Source organism: Rhinopithecus roxellana, chromosome 2, assembly GCF_007565055.1.
Source record: "Rhinopithecus roxellana isolate Shanxi Qingling chromosome 2, ASM756505v1, whole genome shotgun sequence".
In the NCBI taxonomy this organism is placed as follows: domain Eukaryota; kingdom Metazoa; phylum Chordata; class Mammalia; order Primates; family Cercopithecidae; genus Rhinopithecus; species Rhinopithecus roxellana.
The window spans coordinates 167,516,984-167,544,563 of record NC_044550.1 but is presented as its reverse complement, the minus strand read 5'-3'; the positions used below and the strand labels follow the sequence as shown (position 1 = coordinate 167,544,563).

The following is a 27,580-nucleotide window of genomic DNA, read 5'->3' as shown; positions in this document are numbered from 1 at the left end:
CCTGGACCCGGACGCATCCTGCGGCAGCGGTAATCCTGGTCCTTCTGGGCTTCCATAGGTCGGAATAAACTTGGGAACTTTTCGACCCGGAAAGCTCAGTGTTTTAAAATTCAAATCACACCTGCCGACGCGAGAGCGAAACCCTTCACGGCGACTCAATCCTAGCTGCTCGTTAACTAAAACCGCGAAGAGAACAGTCTCCAATCTAAACGCCAGGAGACCCAACTCCGGAGCCGACGCCGGAAGCGCTGTGCCTGACGTCACTTCCGTCGCGTTTCGGGGCGGTACCAAGATGGACTCTTCACGGGCCCGGCAACAGCTCCGTCGGCGATTCCTCCTCTTGCCGGACGCCGAGGCCCAGCTGGACAGCGAGAGTGACGCCAGGCCGGGTGAGGCGCGCACCAAGCCGCCCCGAGGTTCTCAGAGGCGAGGCGCTGGAAAATGGCCGGCCTCCGGCAGCCCCGGCCCAGTCTGAAGGGACCGAGTTTCGGCTTTGCAAGTCGAATATTTAATGTCAGGGAAGATCTTTAGAATCGCGTAGTGCTGTGCATCGTCATCTCAGCTGCGCTTCAGAATTCTCTGGAGAGCTGATTTGACACCTGTTTGGAAATATCGATTAAAATTAAAAATACCCACCGGTTCTAAGTCTTAAGAATTTACCAGAAACATGCCTGTATCGCCTTGTACAATGATGTGCGCAGGGTGTTTCACCTCAGCATTGCTTGCAATAGCGAAGCACTAGAAATACCTGTCTTGCCCGTCAGCAGAAAGCTGGTTAAGTAAATTTGCATATATGTATACATGACATGCCAGGTCGACTTGTATGTACCAATGGGGATGATTTTCAAAGGGAAGTGCGGAACGCTATGGTATGCCGCCATTTGGGTACAAAACAGGTAACCTGTGATGTATGTTCACCTGTAGATGCATAGAATATGGAAGAATTCAGTAGAAATTGTAAGTGGTGGTTGCTTCTGGGGATTAGATCTGAGGTTAAGGATGGGAGTCAGATACCTCATTTTGGATATTTGTATCCCATATGTTTTAAAACCGTGTCCATTTATTACCTTTTCAAAATAAGCACGAATAATCTGATGCCCAGGCATGATGGTGTATACATTTTGAGGATATTCCAGAATATTATGAACATGCTCCGCAGGTTTTCCGATGGTCATCTAAAGGCCCAACACCTCAGATGTGGACCATTCATTCTCACGTGAACATAGAGGGCATGTCAGAATCCTCGGAAAACTTTCTAGAAATCATCCATCTGACCCAACCCCCATCCACCCTTTCTTCGGATTGCGTTCCAGACAGGAAAAATGACTTGTCCATCACCTGTCTAGACAGGGCTGTGCTGGAACTAGAGCTCTGGTGTGCTGTTTCCACTTTTGAGCTGTGTTTAAAGTAATGAAAATATTTAGTTATAGGCTGGGCACGGTGGCTCACGCCTGTAATCCCAGCACTTTGAGAGGCCGAGGCGGCCTGATCACGAGGTCAGGAGTTCGAGACCAGCCTGGCCAAAGAGACCATCCTGGCCAACATGGTGAAACCCCGTCTCTACTAAAAATAAAAAAATTAGCTGGGCGTGGTGGCAGGCGCTTGTAATCCCAGCTACTCTGGAGGCTGAGGCAGGAGAATTGCTTGAACCCGGCAGGCGGTGGTTGCAGTGAGCTGAGATGGAACCATTCCACTCCAGCCTGGGCGACAGAGGGAGACTCCGACTCAATATACATACAATATATATATGTATATATTATATATTATATATTATATATATATATATATAATTTAGTTATAAAAGTGTTCTTGAAAGACCACAAGTCCAGTTCATGCGCTACCATTTGCCTATGGCATTTTTCCTAATCAGCAGGACTAATTCCTTTCCTAGAAGAAACGTGAAACACATTAAAATTCTTACATTTCCAGGTGGCATTGTTATTTCCGAAAGACGATGAAAATGTAAATTTGATTTCAAAATATATTTAGAGGAAATAAATTGACTGTATTTGTTAGTGGGCTCTGATTATTTTTTGTAAATATAAACCTATCTCAAGGGTTTTTTGTTTGTTTGTTTGTTTTTTGAGATGGAGTCTCGCTTTGTCGCCCAGGCTGGAGTGCAGTGGCACGATCTCAGCTCACTGCAAGCTCCGCTTCCCGGGTTTACGTGATTCTCCTGCCTCAGCCTCCCGAGTAGCTGGGACTACAGGCTCCCGCCACCTCTCCCGGCTAGTTTTTTATATTTTTTAGTAGAGACGGGGTTTCACTGTGTTAGCCAGGATGGTCAAGGGTTTTACAGAAGAATTTGTTATCATGGGAGAGACTCTGATTCTTAGCTCTAGGAAATGATTTTATTTGGCTTAAATTAAGTGTAATTTTTCCTCACAAAATTATGTTAACTTAATAAGTTGAAATCTCCCTTATTTGCAGAAACCTCCACAGCTGTTGAGAAAAAGGAGAAACCTCTTCCAAGACTTAATATCCATTCTGGATTCTGGATTTTGGCATCCATTGTTGTGACCTATTATGTTGACTTCTTTAAAACTCTTAAAGAAAACTTCCACACTAGCAGGTAAGAAAACTTTATTGCTTCATAAATTAAACGCATGTCTGATTTTTCGTGTTGTATTTTGTTTGTTGAATTCTTCAAACAGTAAGCACCTGCCTACTCTCTGCCAGGCCCTGTGTTGGAGGTGCTGGTGATACGAAGATGAATATGAGATGGGGATCAAAGGGTACATATTTTTAGTTATAAGATGAGTAAGGTCTGGGGATCTAATGTACATACAGTATGGTGACTGTAGTTAATAATGCTGTATTGTATACTTGAAATTTTGTAAGAGTAGGTCTTATGTCTTCCCCCTGTTCCCTGACCAGTGGTAACTGAGGTGATGAGTGTGATAATTAACTTGATTGTGGTAATCATTTCACAATGTGTATATATATATATATATATATATATATATCAGGTCATCACATTGTACATCTTGAATATATAAAATTTTAATTTGTCCATTATACTTCAATAAAGATGGAAAAAATAAAACCAATGGGAGGGTGTGTGCTCTGGGCATACACAGTAGAGTGGAAGAGAATTGGAAGTTATTTGTGTGCAAATAAATATGTTGTAGGATGAGGAAGGTAAGAAATTTAAGAAGGACCTAATCCATTTGGGGAAAAAAGGAGGGAGAAAGAGTGACTGAAGGTCTTCATGAAGACCAAGTACAAGAGTACTGGGAGAAAGGATTGAGAACTGTGGCCGGTGAGAACCGGGTCTCAAGGTTGGTTTTAGAGGATACTTAGAGCTGACAAGGTAACTACGGGGTGTGACTGCGTTGGAGTGGAAGTGAAGGTCAGCAGTGGGAGAAGTGCGAGCTTTGTGGCCAGGCCAGATGTACGATAGTTCCTCATTCACAGGGACTGAGATCCCTTCAGTATAGTCTCCAGAGCTGACATGGAGGAGAGGGTTGGAATCATATCCTAGGGTCCTTACTGCACATTGGAGAGTGATGTGGAGACCCTCAGATAATAAACGGAAAGGAGAGGTATGTTGGTGAGCAGCAGAGCTGGCTTTGGGAGGGCTGGTGTGTTTAGGGTCAAGAGTAGTAATTTGGAAGTACCAGTGGGGTTAGGAAGATGCAGACAGGACTGTGGTTCCCTAGTATCACCGCAGGACACATGATTTCTCCTCAGGGGCCTTCAGGAGGAGCAGTGATTTCTGGTGGGGGAGACTGTCGAGCCACGTGGAACAAGCCCTCAGGGGAAAGTAGGCAGAGGGGAGTTTATTTAAACTGTCCTCTACTTTCTAGGGGAGAAACTTTCCCTAAACACTCCCATCTTCTCCCCTTCCATGTCACTCACTCCTTTGTGGGAGGTGGCGTGACTGATTTGAGTGTGTGATGAAGAATTGGATGAAGGTAGCTCAGCACCTTCTTCTCCTGCACGTCAGCTGCCTGTAGGAAGTGCAGAGTCTGGTCTGCCTTCCCACGGTGTCATTTCATGGGGGCAGCCCCCACAGGAAAAGGTCTCTAGGTTTTCATTTTGACCTGGGACCCAGTGGGTAAGCCTGCCTGTTTCTGGGTCTCAGAGATCTGGTATTAGGAAGTGGTTTGTCACCACTCACCAAAGCCATATTCTTCCCACAGCTGCATCAGTATACCAGACATTTAATCTTCATCAGCTTGACTCAGTCATCTGTCTTAGAATGTGGGCTGGGAAAAGAGGGATGGATACTTTATTTTTGTTTTGAGACAGGGTCTCGCTGCACTGTCACACAGGCTGGAGTGTAGTGATGCGATCATGGCTTAATGCCTTAACTTCCTAGGCTCAAGTGATCCTCCCACCTCAGCCTCCCAAGTAGCTAGGATTATAGGCGCATACCACCATGCCTGGCTAATTTGGTTTATTTTTTATAGAGACAAGGTCTCTTCATGTTGTCTAGGCTGGTCTCAAACTATTGGGCTCAAGTGATGCTCCTACCTTGACTTCCTAAAGTACTGGGATTACAGGTGTGAGCCACTGCACCTGCCTGGAGGGGAGGGATACTTTAATCACCACCAACAGCAGCTGCTCTTTCCTTCATCAGAGACTTTATGGAACCTGAGACGTGTTTGACTGTGGGTGCCAAACACATAGAAGGTGCATTTCTAGCTCTCCAACAGCTCATTTTAGGCTGCAGCAGACAAGTTACCAGGCCTCTTGTGTGCTCTGTAAGTGTAGGCGCAAGATATTATGGGAGCGTCTAGGAGGGGTACAACTAGTCCAGGTCAGCCTCAGGACTGAGATCTTTTGGAGGTTTTAGGAGATGTGAGTTAACTTCTCTATTTGTGTCTTTTTATTGGTTATTTCTGGTAGTTTAAATAAATGGCAGAGTAAGAAATGATCACACATAAGATGTTTGGGGGCAACTGCAGTGAAGTGGAGTGCCCAGGACCACACAGCTGCTGTGTGGTGAAGCCGGGACGCAGACAATGGGACCAGGGCTGTGGGGGTTAGAAAAAAAAAGTAGAAGTCATACATCTGTCCTCAACAAGGTGTCATCTTTGAGAGCAAAAGGCATAAATGCATTGTCAAAGGCTGAAGATTTTGAGTCGCATTGTTTTCTTGGGAAGGACTCATTAAGGGGTGTTGGAGGGTATTGAGCAGCCATGAAATGAGAGGGCGGCACAAAAGACAGTGCTGGCTGAGTTCTGCTTTTGGAAAGTGGCTAAAATGGCTTGTTCCTCTGACACCTGAGGTGATTTCTTTTTCCCCTGGCTGTAGCCTAAGTTTAGAAGCTTGAGGCCTTAAGGTTCTTTATATTGTTCAAAGATAGGAGAGCAGATCTGTATTAAAAACTGAAAAACACTGTGATGCTATAGAAATCACAGTTTAAAAAACTCTGCTTGTGTGCATCAAAATCAGCTGTGGATAAAAGCAGAAAGCAAAATTAAAATCCCAGATGCCCGGGCCCAGAATTTTGGAAACTGGGGACTAGGTAGTTTCTCTTAGAAAGGTGCAAGGTGACTGTGATATAAAGCCAGGGCCGAGGACCACTGACCGATAGTATTATATTTTGTTCAGGCAGTTTAAAAATTTTTCTTAGGCCGGGCACAGTGGCTCACGCCTGTAATCCCAGCACTTTGGGAGGCCTAGGGGGGCGGATCACCTGAGATCAGGAGTTCAAGACCATCCTGGCCAACATGGTGAAACCCCGTCTCTACTAAAAATACAAAAATTAGCTTGGCGTGGTGGTGGGCACCTGTAATCTCAGCTACTCAGGAGGCTGAGGCAGGAGAATTGCTTGAACCCGGGAGGTGGAGGTTGCAGTGAGCCGAGATCGTGCCATTGCATTCCAGCCTGGGCAACAACAGCAAGACTCTGTCTCAAAAAAAAAAAAAAAAAAAAAAAAATTCCTATATCCTTTACCAGTATGTGCTTTTCAGCCTTTTATCATCATCCCTAAGGAGTCTTTTTAGACTTTTTTTATCTAATCATCCCTGTGGAATGTGGAGTTAGATAAACTATATATTCACTTATATACTGCATGCATATCTGTGCTTTATACATACAATTAGAGCCAGATTTTTTTCTTCACTTTGGGGGCAATACTCCCCACAGTGAGACTGCACGCTCTAGCAGAAGAGAGGTCTTTGAAGACTCCTAAAGATGAACATGGACATTTTTTCCTCATAGATATAACTTGAGTGATGGCCGTGCACAGTGGCTGATGCCTGTAATCCCAGCACTTTGGGAGGCTGAGACAGGTGGATCACTTGAGGTCAGGAGTTCGAGACCAGCCTGGCCAACATGGACATGATGAAACCCCATCTCTACTAAAAATACAAAAATGAACTGGGCGTGGTGGCCGGCGCCTATAATTCCAGCTACTCGGGAGGCTGAGACAGGAGAATTGGTGAACCCGGGAGGCGGAGGTTGCAGTGAGCTGAGATTGCGGCACCCCACTCCAGCCTGGGCAACAGAGCGAGACTCTGTCTCAAAAATAAATAAATGAAAATAAAAATAACATGAGTGGAATAATAATGATTATGATTGAGGGTGAGCTGTGAGGAGCACTTTGCTGACTACTTGATTTAATTCTTCCAGCTATTCTGAGTTAAGTACTGTCAATATTTCTGAAACACACAGACGTTGGGTAATTTGCCTAGGGTCACGAAACTAGTTTTACTCAAGTTAAGATTCAAACCTATATAGACAGATTTCAGAGGCTGTGCTCTTAACCCCTTCACTCTACCGCCTCTTATGACTCTGAATCTCAGAATTGCATCGTCATAAAAAGCCTTCATGGAATCTGGAACCTTGCCATCATTGGAAGCTCACTTTGTGCCTTTGTAACTTAACAGTTATAGCCATCTATTGTCCCTCTCTCTTCCACATGGACTGTCAGGCTTTTCCCATAGTGAAGCAGATGATGATGGGCTATTGGATTGAGTTGGGAGAATGGGAAAGGGACTTCAGTCCCCAAGTCCAGCTGGGGTGGAGGGAAGGGGTTATCCAGGTTGCCTCACACTGGCTGAATCAGATCACAGGTAGAATTGGAAGGGAGTCAAAAGGCATTGGCATTGAAGGTGAGGTGGTGGGTAGAAGATATTTTGAAAATGGGAGAATTTCATTTAGGAATCTTTTATGAGAGAAAATTTGAATTATAAAGTCCACTTAACTTGGAGGAATGAAGTTTCCCAGTGATAAACTTCTTTAATCCTGTCACACTCAAAACTTCAGAAACAACCAGAAAGCCACTGTCTTCCTTGTATTTTTATTTTATTTTATTTTATTTTATTTTATTTTATTTTATTTTATGGAGACAGAGTTTCACTCTTGTTGCCCAGGCACTCCAGGCTGGAGTGCAGTGGCGCCATCTCAGCCCACTCCAACCTCTGCCTCCTGGGTTCAAGCGATTCTCCTGCCTCATCCTCCCAAGAAACTGGAATTACAGGCATGCACCACCATGCTTGGCTAATTTTGTATTTTCAGTAGAGATGGGGTTTCTCCATGTTGGTCAGGCTGGTCTTGAACTCCTGACCTCAGGTGATCCGCCTGGCTCGGCCTCCCGAAGTATTGGGATTACAGGCGTGAGCCACTGTGCCCAGCCTCTTCCTTGTATTTTTAAAGAAAATGCATTGTCGTGACCAGACTTTTCCCTTGGTTGGTTAGCTGATGAGAGTGTATGTGTAAATGCATGTTTTTCAGGTCTGTCTTTTCATTCTTTCCTGAGTTGTGTGTCTCTTTTTCTGACCCCCATCTCCCATAGATTGAGACTTTCTGAAAGTCTGGATTGTTTAAGTATGGCTTTCTCTGCATCACTTGATATTCTTAGAAGTAGATTTCTTTTGTTGTTGAGATGGAGTCTTACTCTGTCGCCTGGGCTAGAGCGCAGTGATGTGACCTCGGCTCACTGCAACCTCCGCCTCCCGGGTTCAAGCGATTCTCCTGCCTCAGCCTCCCGAGTAGCTGGGACTATAGGCGTGTGCCACCGCAGCTGACTAAGTTTTTATTTTAATGGGGTTTCACCATGTTGGCCAGACTGGTCTTGAACTCCTGATCTCAGGTGATCCACCAGCCTCGGCCTCCCAAAGTGCTGGAATTACAGGAGTGCCACTGTGCCTGGCCCCTTAGAAGTAGATTTTTAAGCTGTTAATGAAAACTTTTAAAGATACCCGATGATTCATTAAGTGCTGTCAGCCCTCTTACTGTTTTTATCTCCACAGCTGGTTTCTCTGTGGCAGTGCCTTGTTGCTTGTCAGCTTATCAATTGCGTTTTACTGCATAGTCTACCTGGAATGGTATTGTGGAATTGGAGAATATGATGTCAGGTATCCAGCCTTGATACCTATTACCACTGCCTCCTTTATTGCAGCAGGAATTTGGTAAGTTAACTTTGAAATGACTAACAGGAATGAACAACAAATTTTTTTTATCAGATAGTGATATACTTGGTCCAAACTTTGAAAGAAAAAAGGTATAACAGAAAAGTCGTCTCCTGGTCATTCATGCTCTCTGGTTCCCTTTTCATTAGTATCTCTTTCTCCTTCTATTTATGGATCTAGTTATTTAAAGCACAGATGGTGACATTCTGTACATATTTTGCATTTTGCTTTTTAAATGTATTTGACATACAATACATATAGAAAAGTGGAAAAAACTAAAATGAATGAATCAGTGAATGAATTCTCATGAAGTGAGTATTGGTGTAAATCGAGCCAGCACAGTGGGAACCCCTTTCATTCTCCCTCACAGTTCCTACATCTTCCCTCCTGCCACAGGTAAATACTGCCCTGACCTTCATGGTAACTACTTGCTTTGCTTCCATTAGGTATTCTATTTTTGTTTCATCTACGCTTTTGAACTTTATAGAAATGGATTGGCACAGGGTGTATTCCTTCACATTGAGCTGGCTGTGTGCAGCATTATGTGCAATTCTTTCATATTGTCGCCCGGAACAGTGACTTATCTTCATTGCCCTTTCGCATTCCATTGTTTAATTGAATCCCAGTTTCTCTTTTCCATTGTTGATTGTGTTTAGATTTTTTTCAATTTGGGGTTACTATAAAGGATGCTATAAAGAGCATTCTTGTATATGGCTCTTGTAGCACAGTGAACACATTTCAGTTGGGTACACCCAACTGAAGTTGGTGTGTGTGTATATGTGTGTGTATATATATATATGTACCCCAAGGGGTAAAGTTGTTGGGTGTACATACCTTTGACTTCAGTAAATCATGCCAAACCGCTTTCCAAAGTGGTTGTTCGTCTTTTTTTTCCTTTTATTTTTCAATGGATTCTTATAGTTTAGGATTCTTCCATAATGGTACTTATAGATGTTTCTCATTCTTTTAAGCAGTTGCATAGTTTTCACAGCATGGACATATCATGATTTATTTAACCTGTCTTCTGTTGTTGGACTTAATTATATTTATACTCAAACAATGCCACAGTGAATAACCTTCTTCATAAGTTAATTAAGTGCTCAATGAAAAATACAAGGTTTTTTTTGGGTTTGTTTATAAAAGTAATACTTGCTCACTGAGGAAAGAAAATCTGTAAATTACAGAAAAACACAAAGGAAATACATCCTATGATCCAACCAGAAAGAAAACTAGTTTTCCTATGTTGTGTGTAGCTCTTTAGTTTTTTCTTTCTTTATATCAATTGGATTTTTTTTTTTTTTTGGAGGGAGACAGGGTCTCACTCTGGCACCCAGGCCAGAGTGCAGTGGTGTGATCACAGCTCACTGCAGCCTTGGCTTCGCAGGCTTAAGTGATCCTCCTACCTCACTCAGCCTCCTGAGTAGTTGGGACCACAGGCACATACCTCCACACCTGGTTCTTTTTTGTATTTTTTGTAGAGATGGGGTTTCGCCATGCTGCTCAGGGTCGTCTCAAACTCCTGGCCTTAAGCCATCTGCTTGTGTTGGCCTCCCAAAGTGCTGGGATTACAGGCGTGCACCATGACCACCCCCAGCCTAATTGAATTTTTATTTTGGAAGAACCACATACCTTTATACATATTCAGTTTAAATATATTCTTTCTATGACTCACTTTCTGTAGTTGAAGTTCAAAGTTGTTTGACAGTGTGATACGGTTATTGTTAACCTTTTTAGTGATGTGGGGGCATACAGATATGTTGTTTTACTTTTTCCCATAAGGCTAAGGTCATCTCCAGAAACATTAATTTTTTTAGACAGTGTGATTATAGTTATTTAATACTCAGACTTATCAAAATATATATTAAAACCAATAACTATCTGAACTTATTTGAATATAGTTTTCCCTATTCTGTTCTTAGAAATTTCAGTCATTGGCCGGGCGCGGTGGCTCAAGCCTGTAATCCCAGCACTTTGGGAGGCCGAGACGGGCGGATCACGAGGTCAGGAGATCGAGACTATCCTGGCTAACACGGTGAAACCCCGTCTCTACTAAAAAATACAAAAAACTAGCCGGGCGATGTGGCGGGCGCCTGTAGTCCCAGCGACTTGGGAGGCTGAGGCAGGAGAATGGCGTGCACCTGGGAGGTGGAGCTTGCAGTGAGCTGAGCTCCAGCCACTGCACTCCAGCCTGGGCGACACAGTGAGACTCTGTCTCAAAAAAAAAAAAAAAAAAAAAGAAATTTCAGTCATTAAAAATCATTTATACTTAGAAAGTTTTTAATTTTACTTTGATGACAGGAATAGTGTTTTTCTCAATGAAAGATATAATAGCAGCTTATAAATGATAACTGTTTTCATTCTGTTTTTAAGAGAAAATACTTTGGTATTTTTTACCATGATAATTTAGTGTGTGATTTCATAAAAACGGGCTGTAGCCATTTAAATTCTTGTTCAGGTGCAGAAACTAAGAGACTTCAGTTTCTATTAAGCCATGTCAACTCCTATTAGGAGACCTTTAGTGGTTTCAGTTCCAGGGCCTTCTTGAAGAAACTGTGGTAATTGTGTAAGTATATCTAGAGTTTTCCTTTTCAGCATTGGCTAAGTCACATAACTGAGAATTATGATACATAGAGACAGTTGCTGACTGGATGAACTTTTCCACATTGAATTCTTTAAATCTAGATTCTAGAGTAAAACATATTGATGCATATCAGAGTCGTCAACTGTTTATTTGTTGTTTTTTCAGCTTCAACATTGCTCTATGGCATGTGTGGTCACTTTTCACTCCGTTGTTGTTGTTTACCCAGTTTATGGGGGTTGTAATGTTTATCACACTCCTTGGATGATTTCTGAAGGTAAGATATCTGGAATGGTTTTTCTAAAAATGAACTCGTTTGAAAAATGTCTTTTATGACAATTTTGTTGTCCACACTAGAATTATCCGTCCCTTGACCTCTGAGATAGAAGGGATTGAGACTCTTTTTTTTTTTTTTCTTTGTAGACAGGGTCTCACTCTGTTGTCCAGGCTGGAGTATAGTGGCATGATCACAGCTCACTGCAGCCTTGACCACCTGGGGGCTCAAGCAATCCTCCCACCTCAGCTTCCCAAGTAGCTGGTATTACAAACATGTGCTACCATGCTTGGCTAATTTTTAAAAAATGTTCTGTAGAAACAGAGTCTCCCTATGTTGCCCAGGCTGGCGGGGGTGGGGGACTGAGACTCCTTCTTTTGAAAAAGTTGGTTCTAAGTTACTACTTTTTAGACAAGGTACACTGCCTTTCAAAGACCTCATAAAGACAGGATTTGCACCTTCCAATATAGTTAAATTCACACATTAGACCATTTTATGTTGAGATCATATTAATTTCTGTCAACTTACATTCAATGACTGTTGGCTAGATCATTCTTAAGAAATGGGAATACAGGAAGAATGGACAATTTTACCCAATTGGGAAAAAAAATCTGCCATCTTCTAACTGTCCTGACTTCCTCATAAAAATGTGTTGGATGACACAATCAGCTTTGGTTTGGTGTTATTTATAGAATTTCTGCCTCCCCACAGATCACCCCATCCTGAGATCTGCTGCCTTACACAGTGGAGGCTGTTTTCTGAGTGTCGGATAACTCTGTTATTAAATAAGTGTATATTGAGAATGCTCACTCCAGATGCCTAGGGGTATGGTGAAAAGGACAAAGTGCCTCCTGTCAGGTCACTTACATCAGAACTTGCAGAAAATCTGCTTTATACAGCAGTTGACAGGTGTGGAAACTGAGGCCTATGGACATGAAAGTTAATACACTAAATTTTCAAGATGTTAATGAAAAACTGACATTTCTGCCAACAGCATGCTCTCTATGGGATTTAAAGGAAGGTCAGTGGTAACCGTGTACAGAAGAAATGGACATAGTCTCATTGTTAGCAGACTGAAAATAGTTGCTAGCACCTCCATGCCCGTTCCAATGTCTCCAGCCTCCTTCATGCACCTTGCTGTGCCTTGGGATCACTGGGAGCCCTCACAGGAGGCCCTTCATTCCTATACACTTGTGGTGCCACAAGCGGCTCTGGGCCTGGAGGAATCCTACACATCTCAGAACACTTCCTCACCTGACCCTGTCAGCCATCTCTCTCCTCATGTTCTCAGCCCCTTCTTTGGCTCTTCAATTTTGAGTTTTTACAGATGTTTGGGAGGTCTTACTCTGACATGAATTTATAATTGGTAATGGAGACTCAGTGTTGTAGATCACAGAGTGAACTATGCTTTTTAGTGTCAAATGCAATAGCTTAAGATAGAATGTTTTCCTTGGTACATAAATGCTGGTTTTCCTTCAGATTTAAGGACATCTACTTTTTTTTTTCTTTTTTTTTTTGAAGAGACAGGGTCTTCTGTGTTCCCAGGCTGGCTTTGAACTCCTGGGATCAAGCGATCCTGCTGCCTCACCCTTCAAAGTAGTTGGGACTACAGGCCCACACCACCGTGCCTGGCTGGACATGTAAATTTGAAGTGAATGGTTAAACATCTAGCTAGCTGAAAGTATGGCAGACCCTAACAGAAAAGCTACAGTGTGTTTTTGCAACCATGAAGTGAATGATTTCCTGGGAAAAATTGTGACTTTGTATAACTGTTGTTGAAATCAGAATAAATTATATTTCACTTGCATATTCTTAAATTATTAAAATTTTCAGAAGTCAGTGATATAGGAATACTATTTTGCAATGTTAATCCATTTGAATATTTGGAGAAGGTGGTTTCATTATAGGTGCATAATGCACTCTTAATATTTTAAACAAATAGTTCACTCTTCCATTTAAGGGATAGCAGTTCCTTATATCAAATGACTGGATGTGTATAAAGGAATTATGTTGTCATGTGCCTTTAACTAGCTTTAGTAATTACTATAATCTCGTATTTATGATAGTTTTGTTAGGTACAGGACCAAATGAAAGTATTTTACGTTTTCCCATCACTTTAGATTTTATCATTGTGTAAATTACTGGGTTTTTAGCATTTCCTAATGTGAAGTTTTAATCATTTTTAAGTATACATATTTTTTTCTGTACCATTTAAATAAAATATTTTTATAACTTTCTTGTGAGTTTTGTTCATGCAAACTTTGGAATAACTTCTGGTTTTTAGCTATTAGCACTTTGAATTAACTATATAAATAACAAGGACTAACTCTGTTCCTCAAAGACTTTATAAAGACAGTATTTGCACTTTCAAATGCCATATGTCTGCATTTAATCTAAACAGCATAAGCATTGTGACAGAAGGTACCTCATGTTGATTGTGTTCTCTGTAAGGTGACTTCTAATAATGACTTGACTTAATCACCACTTGTGTGTGTGTCTGGTTCAGATCATACCCTGCCATTTACTAGCTGCAAGACCTTCAGCAGTATAGGTTTAGTATCCCTAATTTCAAAATCTGAAGCTTTTTGGTTGCTGACATGACACTCAAAGGAAATGCTCATTGGAGCATTTCAGGTTTTGCAATATAATGCAAATATTCCAAAATCTAAAACACTTCTGGTCCCAAGCATTTCAGAGAAGTGGTAGTCAGCCTGTAATCTTTTTTCAGCTGTGAAATGGGAATAATATCTGTCTTATTGTGGGTTGTGGGTAATAGTAATAATGTTTGTAAAACACCAATTACAGTGCCTGACACACAGTAGGTGCCCACTCAATAAATGGTAATGGAGAGGGAAAGAAAAGGGAAGCAGAATCGAGGATCAGGAATATCACATCCGGTTATGATATTTGCAAAAGGGAAAGTCAGGCATGATGAGTAGACAAAAGCAAACCCAGTTTGTGGTCATGGGTATGTGAAGGTGTGGCGAGAGTGTCATTTAAAATAGGGAGCAAGGCCAGGCGAAGGCCATAATCAGGCAGCTGAGTCAGGCAGTAATGAATCAGGCAGTGATGTGAGGGTCCAGCATAATTGAGGCTGCAGCTCTGGAAGGTAGGGCATTTGGATCAGATCCCCTGGAGGGAGCTTGGGTGAAGAGTGCCCCAGTGTCAGCCTTCACACATTTTATATCTGTCTTTTATTTATTTATTTATTTATTTTTTCTTGAAGAGTATGCTTACAACATGGATAGAAATCTAAGGCTGGGATGTGTTTAAAACAATTAGTTAAAATCTAGTTTCCCAAGTGCTAGTAACTGGCCAATTAGGATGGTATGAAGATTATCCTATTACTTAAAAAGAGACTTTTTGAGACAGCCTTTAACTTGTCATAACATGTCTGAACAGGGTCTGGTTTGAGACACTAAGAAGGGTAAGACATCAGTTTGGAAAGAGACCACATCAGTGCAACATGAATTCTGCTAAAATCGAAGCAAGAACAAACATCAATTTATTGTGAAGCTTGGGTGAAAAAATGGTGAAATCATTAATGCTTCACGAAAAGTTTATGGGAACAGTGCCCCAAAGAAATCAACAGCTTACAAATGAATAACTTGTTTTGAGAAGGTATCAGATGATGTTGAAGAGGAAGCCCTCAGTGAGAGACCTTACACACGAATCTCTGAGGAAAAAATTAATCTTGTTTATGCCCTAATCAAAGAGGACTGATGATTAACAGCAGTTAACAATAGCAGAAACAATAACCAGTGTCATAGACACTGAACACTTGGTTCAGGTTACACAATTCTGACTGAAAGCAAACTTTCCACTTGATGGGCACCAAAACTGTTGTGCCCAGATCAGCTGCAAACAACAGCAGAGCTTTCAATGGAAATTTTAAACAAGTGGGACCAAAATCCTGAAGCATTTGTTCAAAAAATTGCAACAGGATATGAAACATGGATTTCGTAGCACTATTCCTGAAGACAAAGCACAATCAAAGCAATGGCTACCAAGAAGTGGAAGTGCCTCACTCAAAGCAAAAGCAGACCAGTCAAGAGCACAGGTCATGGCAACAGTATTTTGGGGCTCAAGACACTTTGCTTGTTGACTTTCAGGAGGACCAAAGAATGGTAGCATCTGCTTATTATGAGAGGGTTTTGAGAAAGCCAACTTTAGCAGAAAATTCTTGGGAAAGCTTCAGGAGAGTCCTCCTCCACCATGACAATGCTTCTGCTTATTCCCGTCATCAAGGGCAATTTTGGGAGAATTTTGGTGGGAAATCATTACAGTCCCAATCTGGCTCCTCCTAACTTCTTTTTGTTTCCTAATCTTAAAAATTCTGTAGGCCGGGCGAGGTGGCTCAAGCCTGTAATCCCAGCACTTTGGGAGGCCGAGACGGGCGGATCACGAGGTCAGGAGATCGTAGACCATCCTGGCTAATACGGTGAAACCCCGTCTCTACTAAAAAATACAAAAAACTAGCCGGGCGAGGTGGCGGGCGCCTGTAGTCCCAGCTACTTGGGAGGCTGAGGCAGGAGAATGGCGTAAACCCGGGGGGCGGAGCTTGCAGTGAGCTGAGATCCGGCCACTGCACTCCAGCCTGGGCGACAGAGCGAGACTCCGTCTCAAAAAAAAAAAAAAAAAAAAAAAAAAAAAAAAATTCTGTAAAGGGTACCCTTTTATCTTCAGTTAATGTGTAAAAGACTGCATTGATATGGTTAAATTCTCAGGACCTTCAGTTCCTTAGGCATGGGCTAAATGGCTGTATATGACTTACAGAAGTGTCTTGAACTTGATGGAGCTTATGTTGAGAAATAAAGTTTTTTTTTTTTTTTTTTTTTTTTTTTTTTTTTTTTTTTTTGAGACGGAGTCTTGCTGTGTGGCCCAGGCTGGACTGCAGTGGCCAGATCTCAGCTCACTGCAAGCTCCGCCTCCCGGGTTCACGCCATTCTCCTGCCTCAGCCTCCCGAATAGCTGGGACTACAGGCGCCCGCCACCTCGCCCGGCTAGTTTTTTGCATTTTTTAGTAGAGACGGGGTTTCAACATGTTAGCCAGGATGGTCTCGATCTCCTGACCTCGTGATCCGCCCGTCTCGGCCTCCCAAAGTGCTGGGATTACAGGCTTGAGCCACCGCGCCCGGCTGTATTATTATTTTTAATTCATTTTTCTCCAAATTTTGAAGTCTGAGGGTACATGTGGAATGGCTAGATTGAGTTCATTAATATATGCATTACTTTGCATACTTATTTTTTGTGGTGAGATTTCCTAAAATCTACTCTCTTCACAATTTTTAAAATGCTATAGTTATTAACTATAGTTACTATGTGTACAATAGGTCTCTTGAACTTACTCTTCTTAATTGAAATTTGGTACCCTTTGACAAACATCTCCCAACCCCCCAATGCCCCCTGCTGCCCAGCCCCTGGTAGCCACTATTCTACTCTCTACCTATATGACCTCAGCTTTTTTAGATTCTATATATAAATGAGGTCATGTGGCATTTATCTTTCTGTGCTTGGCTTATGTCACTTAACATAGTATCTTCCAGGTTCATATCCATATTGTTGCAAATGTCAGGATTTCCTTTTTTTTTTTTTTTTTTCTTTTTTTGAGACAGGGTCTGGCTCTGTCACCGAGGCTGGAGTGCAGTGGCACAATCTCAGCTCACTGAAACCTGGATCTCCCAGGCTCTAATGATCCTCCTACCTCAGCCTCCCAAGTAGCTGGGACTACAGGTGCGCACCACTGGGTCTGGCTAATATATATATATATATATTTTTTTTTTTTTGACACAGAGTTTCACTCTTGTTGCCCAGGCTGGAGTGCAGTGGCGCGATCTCGGCTCACCCGCAACTTCTGCCTCCCGGGTTCAAGTGATTCTCCTGCCTCAGCCTCCTGAGTAGTTGGGATTATAGGCATTTTTACTAGAGATGGGGTTTCTCCATGTTGGTCAGGCAGGTCTCAAACTCCCGACCTCAGGTGATCCACCTGCCTCGGCCTCCCAAAGTGCTGGGAGTACAGGCGTGAGCCACTGCCCTTAGGCTTTTGTTTTGTTTTGTTTGGTTTTGTTTTGTTTTGTTTTGTTTTCTGTAGAGTTGAAGTTTTGCCATGTTGCCTAGCTGGTCTTGAACTCCTGGGCCCAAGTGGTCCACCCACCATGGCCTCCCAAAGTATTGGGATTACAAGCGTGAGCCATTGTGCCTGGCCGTTTCCTTCCTTTTAAGGCTGAATGAATAGTATTCTGTTCTGTATGTATACAACGTGTATACATACACACATTTTCTTTGTCCATTCGTCCATTGATGGATGCATAGGTTAATTGCATATCTTGACTATCATTTGTGTGTTATGGCTTGAATTTTCTCTCACCAGAAGATCTGTTGAAATCCTAACCCCTGGTCCTCTTGATTGTGGCCCTATTTGGAAATGGAATCTTTGTAAATTTAATTAAGTTGTAAATAACAATGAAGTCATACTGGAGTAGGGTGGGCCCTTAACCCATTATGACTGGTGTCTTTATAGAAAGAGGAAAAGAGACACAGATACAGAGGAAAGATGGTTAAATGACAACAGAGGCAAAGATTGGAGTGATACAGCCACAAGGCAAGGAATGCTAAGGGTTGCCAGCAACCAGCAGAAACTGGAAGAGGCCAGCGCTACTGGAGCCTTCAGAGGGAACTTGGCTCTTCTGACATCTAGATTTTGAACTTCTGGCCTCCCAAACTGTGAGAGAATAAATTTTCATTGTTTTAAAGCCACCCAGTTAGTGGCATTTTGTTACCCATCCTAAGAAATGAATACACTTGGGTGTGCTTGGTGGCTCACGCCTGTAATCCCAGGACTTTGGGAGGCCGAGGTGGGTGGATCATGAGTTCGAGACCAGCCTGGCCAGCATGGTGAAACCCCCATCTCTACTAAAAGTACAAAAAATTAGCCAGGCATGGTGGTGTGCACCTGTAATCCCAGCTACTTGGGAAACTGAGGCAGGAGAATCACTTGAACCCAGGAGGCAGAGGTTGCAGTGAGCCATGACCACGCCACTGCACTCCAGCCTAGGTGATAGAGTAAGACTCTGTCTCAAAAAAAGAAAGAAAGAAAGAAAGAAAAGAAACAGATACACTAACTCTTTTGTTCTTAAAAATACTGGGATTACATAGCTACCACCAAAGGTGACTGGGGGCAAAATGTTCTAATTGCCCCTTGAGACCTTCTATTATCTCTGGTAGCTGAGTGTGCTAGGGGGCCTCTGGCCTTGTGAAATCCCATCATCTTCACTGGAAGAAGGGAGCTCATGCGATCTTTAAAAAGTCAGAAAACAACAGGTGCTGGAGAGGATGTGGAGAAATAGGAATGCTTTTACACTGTTGGTGGGACTGTAAACTAATTCAACCATTGTGGAAGACAGTGTAGCGATTCCTCAAGGATCTAGAACTAGAAATACCATTTGACCCAGCGATCTCATTACTGGAAATATACCCAAAGGATTATAAATCATGCTACTATAAAGACACCTGCACATGTATGATTATTGCAGTACTATTCACAATAGCAAAGACTTGGAACCAACCCAAATGTCCATCAATGATAGACTGGATTAAGAAAATGTGGCACATATACACCATGGAATACTATGCAGCCATAAAAAAGGATGAGTTCATGTCCTTTGTAGGGCCATAGATGAAGCTGGAAACCATCATTCTGAGCCAACTATCGCAAGGACAGAAAACCAAACACCGCATGTTCTCACTCATAGGTGGGAATTGAACAAGGAGAACACTTGGACACAGGGTGGGGAACATCACACACTGGGGCCTCTTGTGGGGTAGGTGGACAGGGGAGGGATAGCATTAAGAGAAATACCTAATGTAGATGACGAGTTACTGGGTGCAGCACACCAACATGGCACATGTATACATGCGTAACAAACCTGCACATTGTGCACATGTACCCTAGAACTTAAAGTATTTTAAAAAATAAAGAAGGGAGCCCATGTCTGAGGGCAGCATGTCTGCCTGTCCATCTGCGTGGCACTGAATCATCATTGGGGGGCAGGTGCCTGGTCAGGACGTTTCCAGCTTTTACACTGATTGAGCCATGCCACACAGTTCTCAGGACACAGTGTGGGCAGGGATAAGATGTGCCAAATGTGGTGAAAACAGAAGGCCTGGGTGCTACTAGAGCATCATATCTGACCCCTTGTATCTGCCCACCACAGAGCAGGGGTCAGTCATAAGAAATTGGGGGCCCCGTGTGGCTCAGATTTTTGAAAAAAAAATCTCACTGGTGGAAGGCAGAACACAGTGTGGGTAAATCTCTGATTTATTTATTTATTTATTTATTTATTTATTTATTTATTTATTTATTTAGATGGAGTCTCGCTCTGTCATCCAGGCTGTAGTCCAGTGGCACAATCTTGGCTCACTGCAACCTCTGCCTCCTGGGTTCAAGCGATTCTCCTGCCTCAGCCTCCCAAGTAGCTGGGATTACAGACGCGCACCACCACACTGGCTAATTTTTGTATTTTTAGTAGAGATGGGGTTTCACCATGTTGGCCAGGCTAATCTCGAACTCCTGAATTCAAGTGATCTGCCTCGACCTCCCAAAGTGCTAGGATTATAGGCTCTCAGTTTTAACATTGTCTTGAGATTACAATAAAGGGGGCTGACTTTAGCCTCCAGAAACTTTCATTTCATTGCTTCTTAAAAAAAATGCAGGCCAGGCGCGGTGGCTCACGCCTGTAATCCCAGAACTTTGGGAGGCCAAGGCAGGTGCATCATGAGGTCAGGAGTTGAGACCAGCCTAGCCAGCATGGTGAAACCCCATCTCTACTAAAAATACAGAAATTAGCCGGGCATGGTGGCAGATGCCTGTAATCCCGGCTACTCGGGAGGCTGAGGCAGGAGAATCGCTTGAACTTGGAAGGCAGAGGTTGCAGTGAGCCAAGATTGTGCCACTGCACTCCAGCCTGGGTGACACAGTGAGACTCCATCTCGAAAAAAAAAAAAAAAAAATGCAGGTAGCCCAGAGACAGGCATTCCACCTGATTTTCAGATGGTGACTGCGTGTTATTTATCTTTGTATACAGCGGGTTAAGGTACTGCTAGCTACTGGAACATTTCAGACTTGTGGTGGCTTAGCACAATGGAAGTTTATTTCTCACTTGTGTAAAGTCCAGCTTCGGGAGAGGAAGCTGCCTCACCAGTCACTGGGGAGACAGGGAGACTGCCTCTTCCATCTTCAGCTCAGGCCCCCAGGTTGCTCTAGCTGCTGGTGTGGGCATCCATTGGTAGGAAGAGGAGGGGAGAATGTGGAGGGTTCCTAGTAGGTTTGCTGGATCCTCTTCCTGGACTGCCTTTCCAGACTCCACTCCCTTCCGCCTGGCCATCCACTCCTAAGCCTAAAGAATGTACAGGAGGCCAGACACGGTAGCTTGAGCCTATAATCCCAATGCTTTGGGAGGCTGAGGTGGGAGGATGGCTTGAGCCCAGAAGTTTGAGATCAACCTGAACAATATAGCAGGACCGCTGTCTCTACAAAAACAACAAACAAACAAACACAAAAAAAGAGCCAGGCGTGGTAGCACACACCTGTAGTCTTAGCTATTCCGGAGGTTGAGGTGGGAGGAGCACTTGAGCCCCAGAGTTCCAGGCTGTAGTGAGCTATAATCACACTACTTCATTCTAGCCTGGGAGACATAGGGAGACCCTGTCTCTATTAAAAAGAAGAAAGAAAGAAGACTGTGCAGGTGTTGCCTCCTCCCTGAACCTCTCAGCCTTCCTGCAGACCTGGGTTCCTCCCAGGCCCCTCTTCTAGCCCTGCTTAAGGGTGCTGTGTTGCTTACTCTGTCTCCACCCCCAAGCTCCTAGAAGTTGAGGGCTAAGTCTCACAGGTCATGCTCCCCAGCTTCCCAGTGAGGGCTCATTAGCTGTTTGTCTATTGCTATATCTCTCTGCCTGAACATCAGCTCCACCTGAGCAGAGCCTTTCATAGCTGAAACCCCAGCGCCTAGAACAGAGACCAGCAAATGATTCATAAGTCAACACGTAAATATGTGTTGATCAAATGAATGAACCCATGAATTGGAAGAATGATGGTGGCAAGGCAAGGTCCCCCAGGTTGACTCCTTGCCGGCCCAGGGCTACCCGCCCCTCCTTTACTAGTCAGGACCTGCTATTGCAATTTGCTGCGCTCAGCGCAAAACAAAAATATGGGCCCTCTTGTTCAAAAATTAAGAATTTCAAGACGTCAAGAGCCTTAAACCAAGAGGGAAAGTGTGTCTTCCAGGGCCCAGCCCTGGGCTGCTGCACGGTGGGATGTGGACTCGCCCCAGCCTGGCTCCCAACTCCCCTCTCCAACCTGCCGCTGGGGTGCGGCCCCTCCTGTCAGCCACGCCTGACCCGTAGGACGCTCTTCTGCAGAAACTTCCCAGACCTCCACTTAGCGGCACCCCAGCGGGGAGCCTTGGCGGACGCAGTCCCCTTCCGGGAGCAGGCGGGTGCCAGGCGGGCACCGGGGCTTTGGAAGGAGCTGGTGGAGAGGCTTGGGCGCGGGTAGCCCCAGGGCAGACCCTGGGGCGTCCCGCATTCCAGCTCCTCTCTGTCCAGAATGGCTGCCGCTCTTTTGGGAGAGGGTACAGGATGGTCTCTTCTTAGAAAGTGACTCAGGTCTTATTCCGCGTCGGGGCATCTCGCAGCCAACACACAGGCACACCAGACGGACAAACAGAAAAACCCACAGAAGGCGGCCCCTCCCCCAATTCAGAGAGCCAGTGACGGGCGTTCCTCCACCCCTAACCAGACACACCCGAAAACAGACGGCCAGAGTGACCCGCACAGAGAAGACAATACAGAAATACGCAGGGACGAGGACAGACCGAAGGACGCTCGGACACAGACCCAGGCAGGATCACCTGGACCTCTGGGTTCCCCAACGGAGACCCTCGGGGAAGGCCCGGAGCATTGCACGCCCCTGGGGAGCCCTGGGCACCCCACTTGGCAACAGCCACCCCCACCCCCGCGCACACCCCCTCGGGCTGGCTCCAGGAGACCCCCTCTCCCCAGCCCCGCAACCCCGCGACCCCGGGAAGCACCTCTCGTCACCCAGCGTTTCCGGGGCGCCCGGACAGGGGTAGGGTGGGCGGGCGTCGGCGCAGGGGTGAGGGCTGCAGACGGCGGGCAGGGGCTGGGCGCGGTGGGGAGTTGCGGGAGGACGCGCAAGTGTCTCGGCAGTGCTGGCCTGTGTCCCAGGGATCAGGAGCGGGGAGCTGTCCGCGTGGGTCCCGGAGCCGGCAGGGGGCTGCCCGGGGCGTTGCCTAGTGAGAGGCAGTGGGCAGGGGAGCTCGTAGAATCCTGGGTCAGCGGGGTGGGGCGCTGGGTAAGTGGACAGGGTGGTACCTTGACGGAGGACGAAGGGGCAGAAGAGGGGAGGGTGGGCGTAGGGAGGTGACAGGAGGGGGGCAGGTTGGCAGGGGCGTGGGGTAGGAACAGGAGGGGAGTTGAAAAGGGGAGTGCTGGTTGGCAGAGGCGTCGGGGCAAGGACAGGAGACAGGAGCGCAGGCGGAGCCCGACGGTAGCCACCCCCGGGACCAGACTTGGCGCGGGTGTCTCGAAGATGCTCGAGGGCCTGGGGTCGCCCGCCTCGCCCCGGGCAGCTGCGAGCACCTCGGTCGTGGGGTCGTCCGGGCCCGCGGCCTGCCCGCCTCCCTCCCCCTCGGCCCCGAGGTCCCCGGAGTCCCCGGTCCCCCGGCGGGGGGGTGTGCGCGCCAGCGTCCCACAGAAGCTGGCCGAGACCCTGAGCAGCCAGTATGGGCTGATCGTGTTCGTGGCGGGGCTGCTGCTGCTGCTGGCCTGGGCGGTGCATGCCGCGGGCGTGGGCAAGAGCGACCTGCTGTGCTTCCTGACGGCGCTCATGCTGCTGCAACTGCTGTGGATGCTGTGGTACGTGGGCCGCAGCTCTGCGCACCGCCGCCTCTTCCGCCTCAAGGACACGCACGCCGGCGCCGGCTGGCTGCGCGGTGAGTCCAGGCACCGGGCGAACGGGTCTCGGCCTCCTCGCCCGCTGGCTGCATCCTGAGGCGACTCTGCGCATTTCCCACCGCTGCCGTCTTCCCTTCAGCCTTTTCTGCCTTGGTCTCTGTGCATCTTTCCTTGCTTTCCCGTCTGCCCTTCTTTCCTCTCTCTCTCCCAGACGCTTCCATCATTACAGCTATAGTTACAGAAATCTCTCCAGTCCTTCCCTGGCTTAAAGCTATGCAGTGGCCCTACTGACCCCATGATGGAGGCCACACTCCCTCTCCTGGCACTCAGGGCCTTCTAGCATCCGACCCTCGAGGGCCCGTTTCCTTTGATCCCCTCCTTTGTTCTCATCCTGTCTTGGGGTCATTCTCGCGGACTTTCTTCTCCCTTCGCAGGATCTCTGCCTCTGCACACTCAGCACCTTGGGTTTCCTCCTCCAGGAATGTCTTTTCCACTCTCCCGCCTGCCTCCCTGCTTTCCGAGACAGGGTTCAGGCCTCACCCCATTCTTCCCTCGAAGCTTCTCCGACCCCCTCTCCTCCCCGCTTTGCAGGTCTGACCACAGGCCCCCAGCCCGCACTGGGCCCCAGTGTTCTTGTCGACATGTCTGTACCCTCCACTCCACTGGGGAGCTCTGTGATCCCTGTCTCTCGGTCCTAGAGCCACCTCAGGGCCTGGCACGAAGTGGGTGTTGAGAAAATGAGGGGGGGATGAATGAAGTAATGAATGCGTGGATTCAGAGTGCGGCAGAGAGGGATAGAGGCTCCTGCTGGTACTCACAGGCATTGACTGAAATTGTCAAGATAGGAACTCTCCCTTCCTCAAGGGGCTGCGACTTATTTATTTATTTATTTTTTTTGAGACAGTGTTGCTCTATTTCCCAGGCTGGAGTGCAGTGGCACAATCACAGCTCACTACAGCCTCTTCCTCCTGGGCTCAAACAATCCTCCCACTTCAGTCTCCTGAATAGCTGGAACAGTCTCCTGAATAGCACACATGGCCTTGCCCGGCTAAGTTTTGTTTTATTTTGTATAGATAGGGACTCGTTGTGTTGTCTTCTGGTCTCAAACTCCTGACCTCAAGGGATCCTCCTGCCTCGGCCTCCCAAAATGCTGTGATTACAGGCATGAGCCACTGTGCCTGGCTGGGGCTGCCAGTCTTGAATGGGAGAGACGTGGTGCAGGTGAAAGGGAGGAGGTCATGGGGAGCATGCTTGTGAAGAAAGCCTCTGTCTGAGTAAGCTTCCCGGGAGAGGCTGGGTGCATTTCACACCATGTGGTCCAGACACATCACACATGGCCACTTGGATTCTCATATTAGACCTGAATTTAAATCTCCATTAGAGTGGGGCTTCTGTGTTCCTTGCATGCATGAGCTTGGGCAAGTTACTTGATTGCCTCCCTTACCCTGAACCCTGGTTTCAGCATCTGTAGAACAGGGATCCCGCACTGGATAGGATCCAGTGACTGACGAGGTGGCTGCCCAGCACACACTAGGCCTCCTTTCCACATTTCTTTCAAAGGTCCTGGCCAGATGCCACCTTCTTTCCAAATGCCTGGCAGGAATTACTCCTCACTTCCATGGGCCACCATGACCTTCTTTCTGTAAAGGTCTTTTGGTCTTTGTCCATTTCTGCCTTGTATTATGACTATTAGATATTAACCTTATCATCCAGATGAGATTTTAGGCTTCTTAGGCTCAGGGACTGGATCTAGTATCTTGCTTTTGGGAAAATTTGATACCATTGCAGGGTGGCCCAAATTCCTGTTCTGAAAATGGTTGTTTTAGGGAAGTTCATGGTTTTGTGATTCTGTGAATGACAGTGAATCTGGTACTATTTAAAACAAGGCACAAAGTGTTGTTTTAGGATATTGACTTACACAGGCTAACAAGGATTATACACATGAGACTTTACCTATGCTTTCCTGCAGTCAAAGCCCCCTTTTCTGTTCCTCACTTCTTTTTCTCCTCTATCCTTTTTTCCCTTCTTCCTTCCCTCCTTCTCCTTTCCTTTCTTCCTCCTCCCTCCCTCCCTATTTCTTCCCCTTCCTTCCTCTCTCACTTTCCTTCTTTTTTTCTTTTCTTTTCTTCTTCTTCTTTTTTTTTTTTTTAAAGATGGAGTCTTGCCCTGTCTCCCAGGCTGGAGTGCAATGGTGTACAGTCTTGGCTCACTGCAACATCCATCTCCTGGGTTCAGACGATTCTCCTGCCTCAGCCTCCCGAATAGCTGGGATTATAGGTGCCTGCCACCATGCCCAGCTATTTTTTGTATTTTTAGAAGAGACGGGGTTTCATCATGTTGGCCAGGCTGGTCTCGAACTCCTGACCTCATGATCCGCCTGCCTCGGCCTCTCAAGGTGCTGGGATTAAGGTGTGAGCCACCATGCCTGGCCTCCTTTTCCTTCTTTTTTCCTCATTTTCTTTCTCTCTTCTCCTCCTTCATCCTTTCTTCCTCTCTTCCTTCCTCTATCCTCTCCACCATCCCTCTTCCCTCTCTCTCTCCTTTCTTTGTCTTCCTTCTTCTTTTCCTCTCTCCCCTGCTGTTTTTTTGTTTGTTTGTTTGTTGTTTTTCTTTCTTTTCCTTTCTTTTTTTTTTGATGGAATCTCACTCTGTTGCCCAGGCTGGAGTGCAGTGGCTCGATCATGGCTCACTGCAACCTCCACCTCCAGGGTTCAAGTGATTCTCCTGCCTCAGCCTCCTGAGTAACTGGGACTACAGGTGCACACACCACCGCACCCAGATAATTTTTGTTATTTTTTAGTAGAGACAGTGTTTCAGGTTGGTCTCGAACTGCTGAGCTCAGGTTATCCGCCTGCCTTTGCCTCCCAAAGTGCTGGGATTACAGACGTGAACCACCACACCTGGCCTGGTGCATTTAGAATGTTCTCCTTCTCTCCTCCTCCTCCTTCTCCTCCTCCTCCTCCTCCTCCTCCTTCTCCTTCTCCTCTCCTTCTCCTTCTCCTTCTCCTTCTCCTTCTCCTTCTTCTTCTTGTCAGTCTGTGCTTATCCAAGGAATGCTCTTCTTTATATTGAAGTGCAGTTAACTTCCCAGAACCATCATCCTCTTCCCTGGAGCTTCTGTCATCATTCATTTATTCATCTGATCCATCCATCCATCCATCCATCCATCCATCCATCCATCCATCCATGTTTTTTTGTTCTTCCTCTTTCTCTGCCTCCTCCCAGGTTGACTCCGAGCATTGGCGCCTGAGTCTATGGGTGAATGGTTGCACCATTTCCCAAGATTGGGAAGCCAAAGGGAAGAGCAGGGTGGGGACACAAAACCAATAATGACATGTTACATTTCTCTTGTGGACATGCTACGTTTGAGGTGTCTTTGGGACACTAAGTAGAGAGGGAATAAATGGGTGAGGTAGAGAGAGCATGTGATAGGTGTTCAGTAGATGGTGACTGTTTAGACATTCAGGGAGTTTCCTCATAATAATGTAATTCAAGTGAGGTGTGTGTATCATGGAAATGGTGTTGGCTCTGGAAGGCTTGACTTGAGATCTCAGTTCTATCACCTTCACCTTTCTGAGTCCCGCTTTCCTCATCAGTAAGATAAGAATCCCAGCCTTTCTGGGAGGAGCTGAGGGATGTTGAGAGAAGCAGTTTGCAAAGAACTGGCCATTCCTGTGGGTTCATCAAAGAAGCAAGAAGCTAATTATTAGTGTCGGGAGGCCCTGGTGCCAAAAGGAAGCACTCCAGCAGGGACTAGGGTTTCCTCTGGAATTCTAGCTGGAAAGACAGGTTTGACCCAGGAACTCAGCTCTGCCCTGGTGCTGGTGACAATCTTAGATCAATTGGCAGAGGGCAAATCCCTCAGGACAAAGAGGAGTGATCTCCAAGATCCATTCTGGGGCCACTATGAGAGTCTTGCTTAACTGCATGCATTTTCTTACATATTTATTTTCTTAGATGAAATTTCTGGTCCAATGGAAAATATAGACATAGTGTCACAATTTCAATACAAACAAGAGAACGTTGCTGCCAAAAAATCAGCTGCAAGCTTGGCTTTCATTGGAAAGGAAGTCAGACTGTGCCTGGGGGGTATCATCCTTCTTGAGCCTTTCACAGGCCCCTGGAAAGAGTGGTGGCAGGAGGAACAAAAGGAGGGTCAGTCTAGAAGAGAGAAGGATGAGGAGGTCACAGAGTAGAAAGTGCTGCTGCCTTGCACCTGTCAGCTCCAGGCCATCCTCTGTCTTTCAGCAAATAAGAGTCATTTCCTCTGGGAAGACTCTCCTGATAGTTTCAGACCAGGGGCAGCTCCCAGGTTGTATGGTCTCATAGCACTCTTCATTTTCTTTCTAGCACTAATCAAGCAGGAGATTGTATTATTCAGTGACTGTT

The 27,580-nt window shown here is 45.7% G+C and overlaps 2 protein-coding genes across 6 annotated transcripts in view; both read left to right on the top strand.

Moving 5' to 3' along the window:
* The first annotated feature begins 253 nt into the window (after positions 1 to 253).
* TMEM128 (transmembrane protein 128) lies at positions 254 to 18,096 on the top strand. Of its 5 annotated transcripts, none has more exons than XM_030923917.1 (5): positions 254 to 389; positions 2,431 to 2,572; positions 8,208 to 8,366; positions 11,113 to 11,221; positions 17,739 to 18,096. In XM_030923917.1, exons 1-4 carry the CDS (start codon positions 293 to 295, stop codon positions 11,210 to 11,212), a joined length of 498 nt encoding a protein of 165 aa, XP_030779777.1. In that variant the 5' UTR covers positions 254 to 292; the 3' UTR covers positions 11,213 to 11,221; positions 17,739 to 18,096. The 5 variants fall into 5 exon arrangements, with proteins under 5 accessions (XP_030779777.1, XP_030779771.1, XP_010355887.2 ...); XM_030923911.1 differs by lacking the exon at positions 17,739 to 18,096 and adding an exon at positions 14,621 to 15,555; XM_010357585.2 differs by lacking the exon at positions 17,739 to 18,096 and adding an exon at positions 12,740 to 13,454.
* Positions 18,097 to 22,802: 4,706 nt separating this feature from the next.
* Positions 22,803 to 27,580, top strand: part of OTOP1 (otopetrin 1) — a 37,448-nt gene continuing 32,670 nt past the window's right edge. Inside the window, exon 1 of the mRNA XM_010357590.2 lies at positions 22,803 to 23,229. Within this exon, the coding sequence (XP_010355892.2) occupies positions 22,827 to 23,229 (403 nt within the window). The 5' untranslated portion in view covers positions 22,803 to 22,826. The remainder of the gene's footprint in view (positions 23,230 to 27,580) is intronic.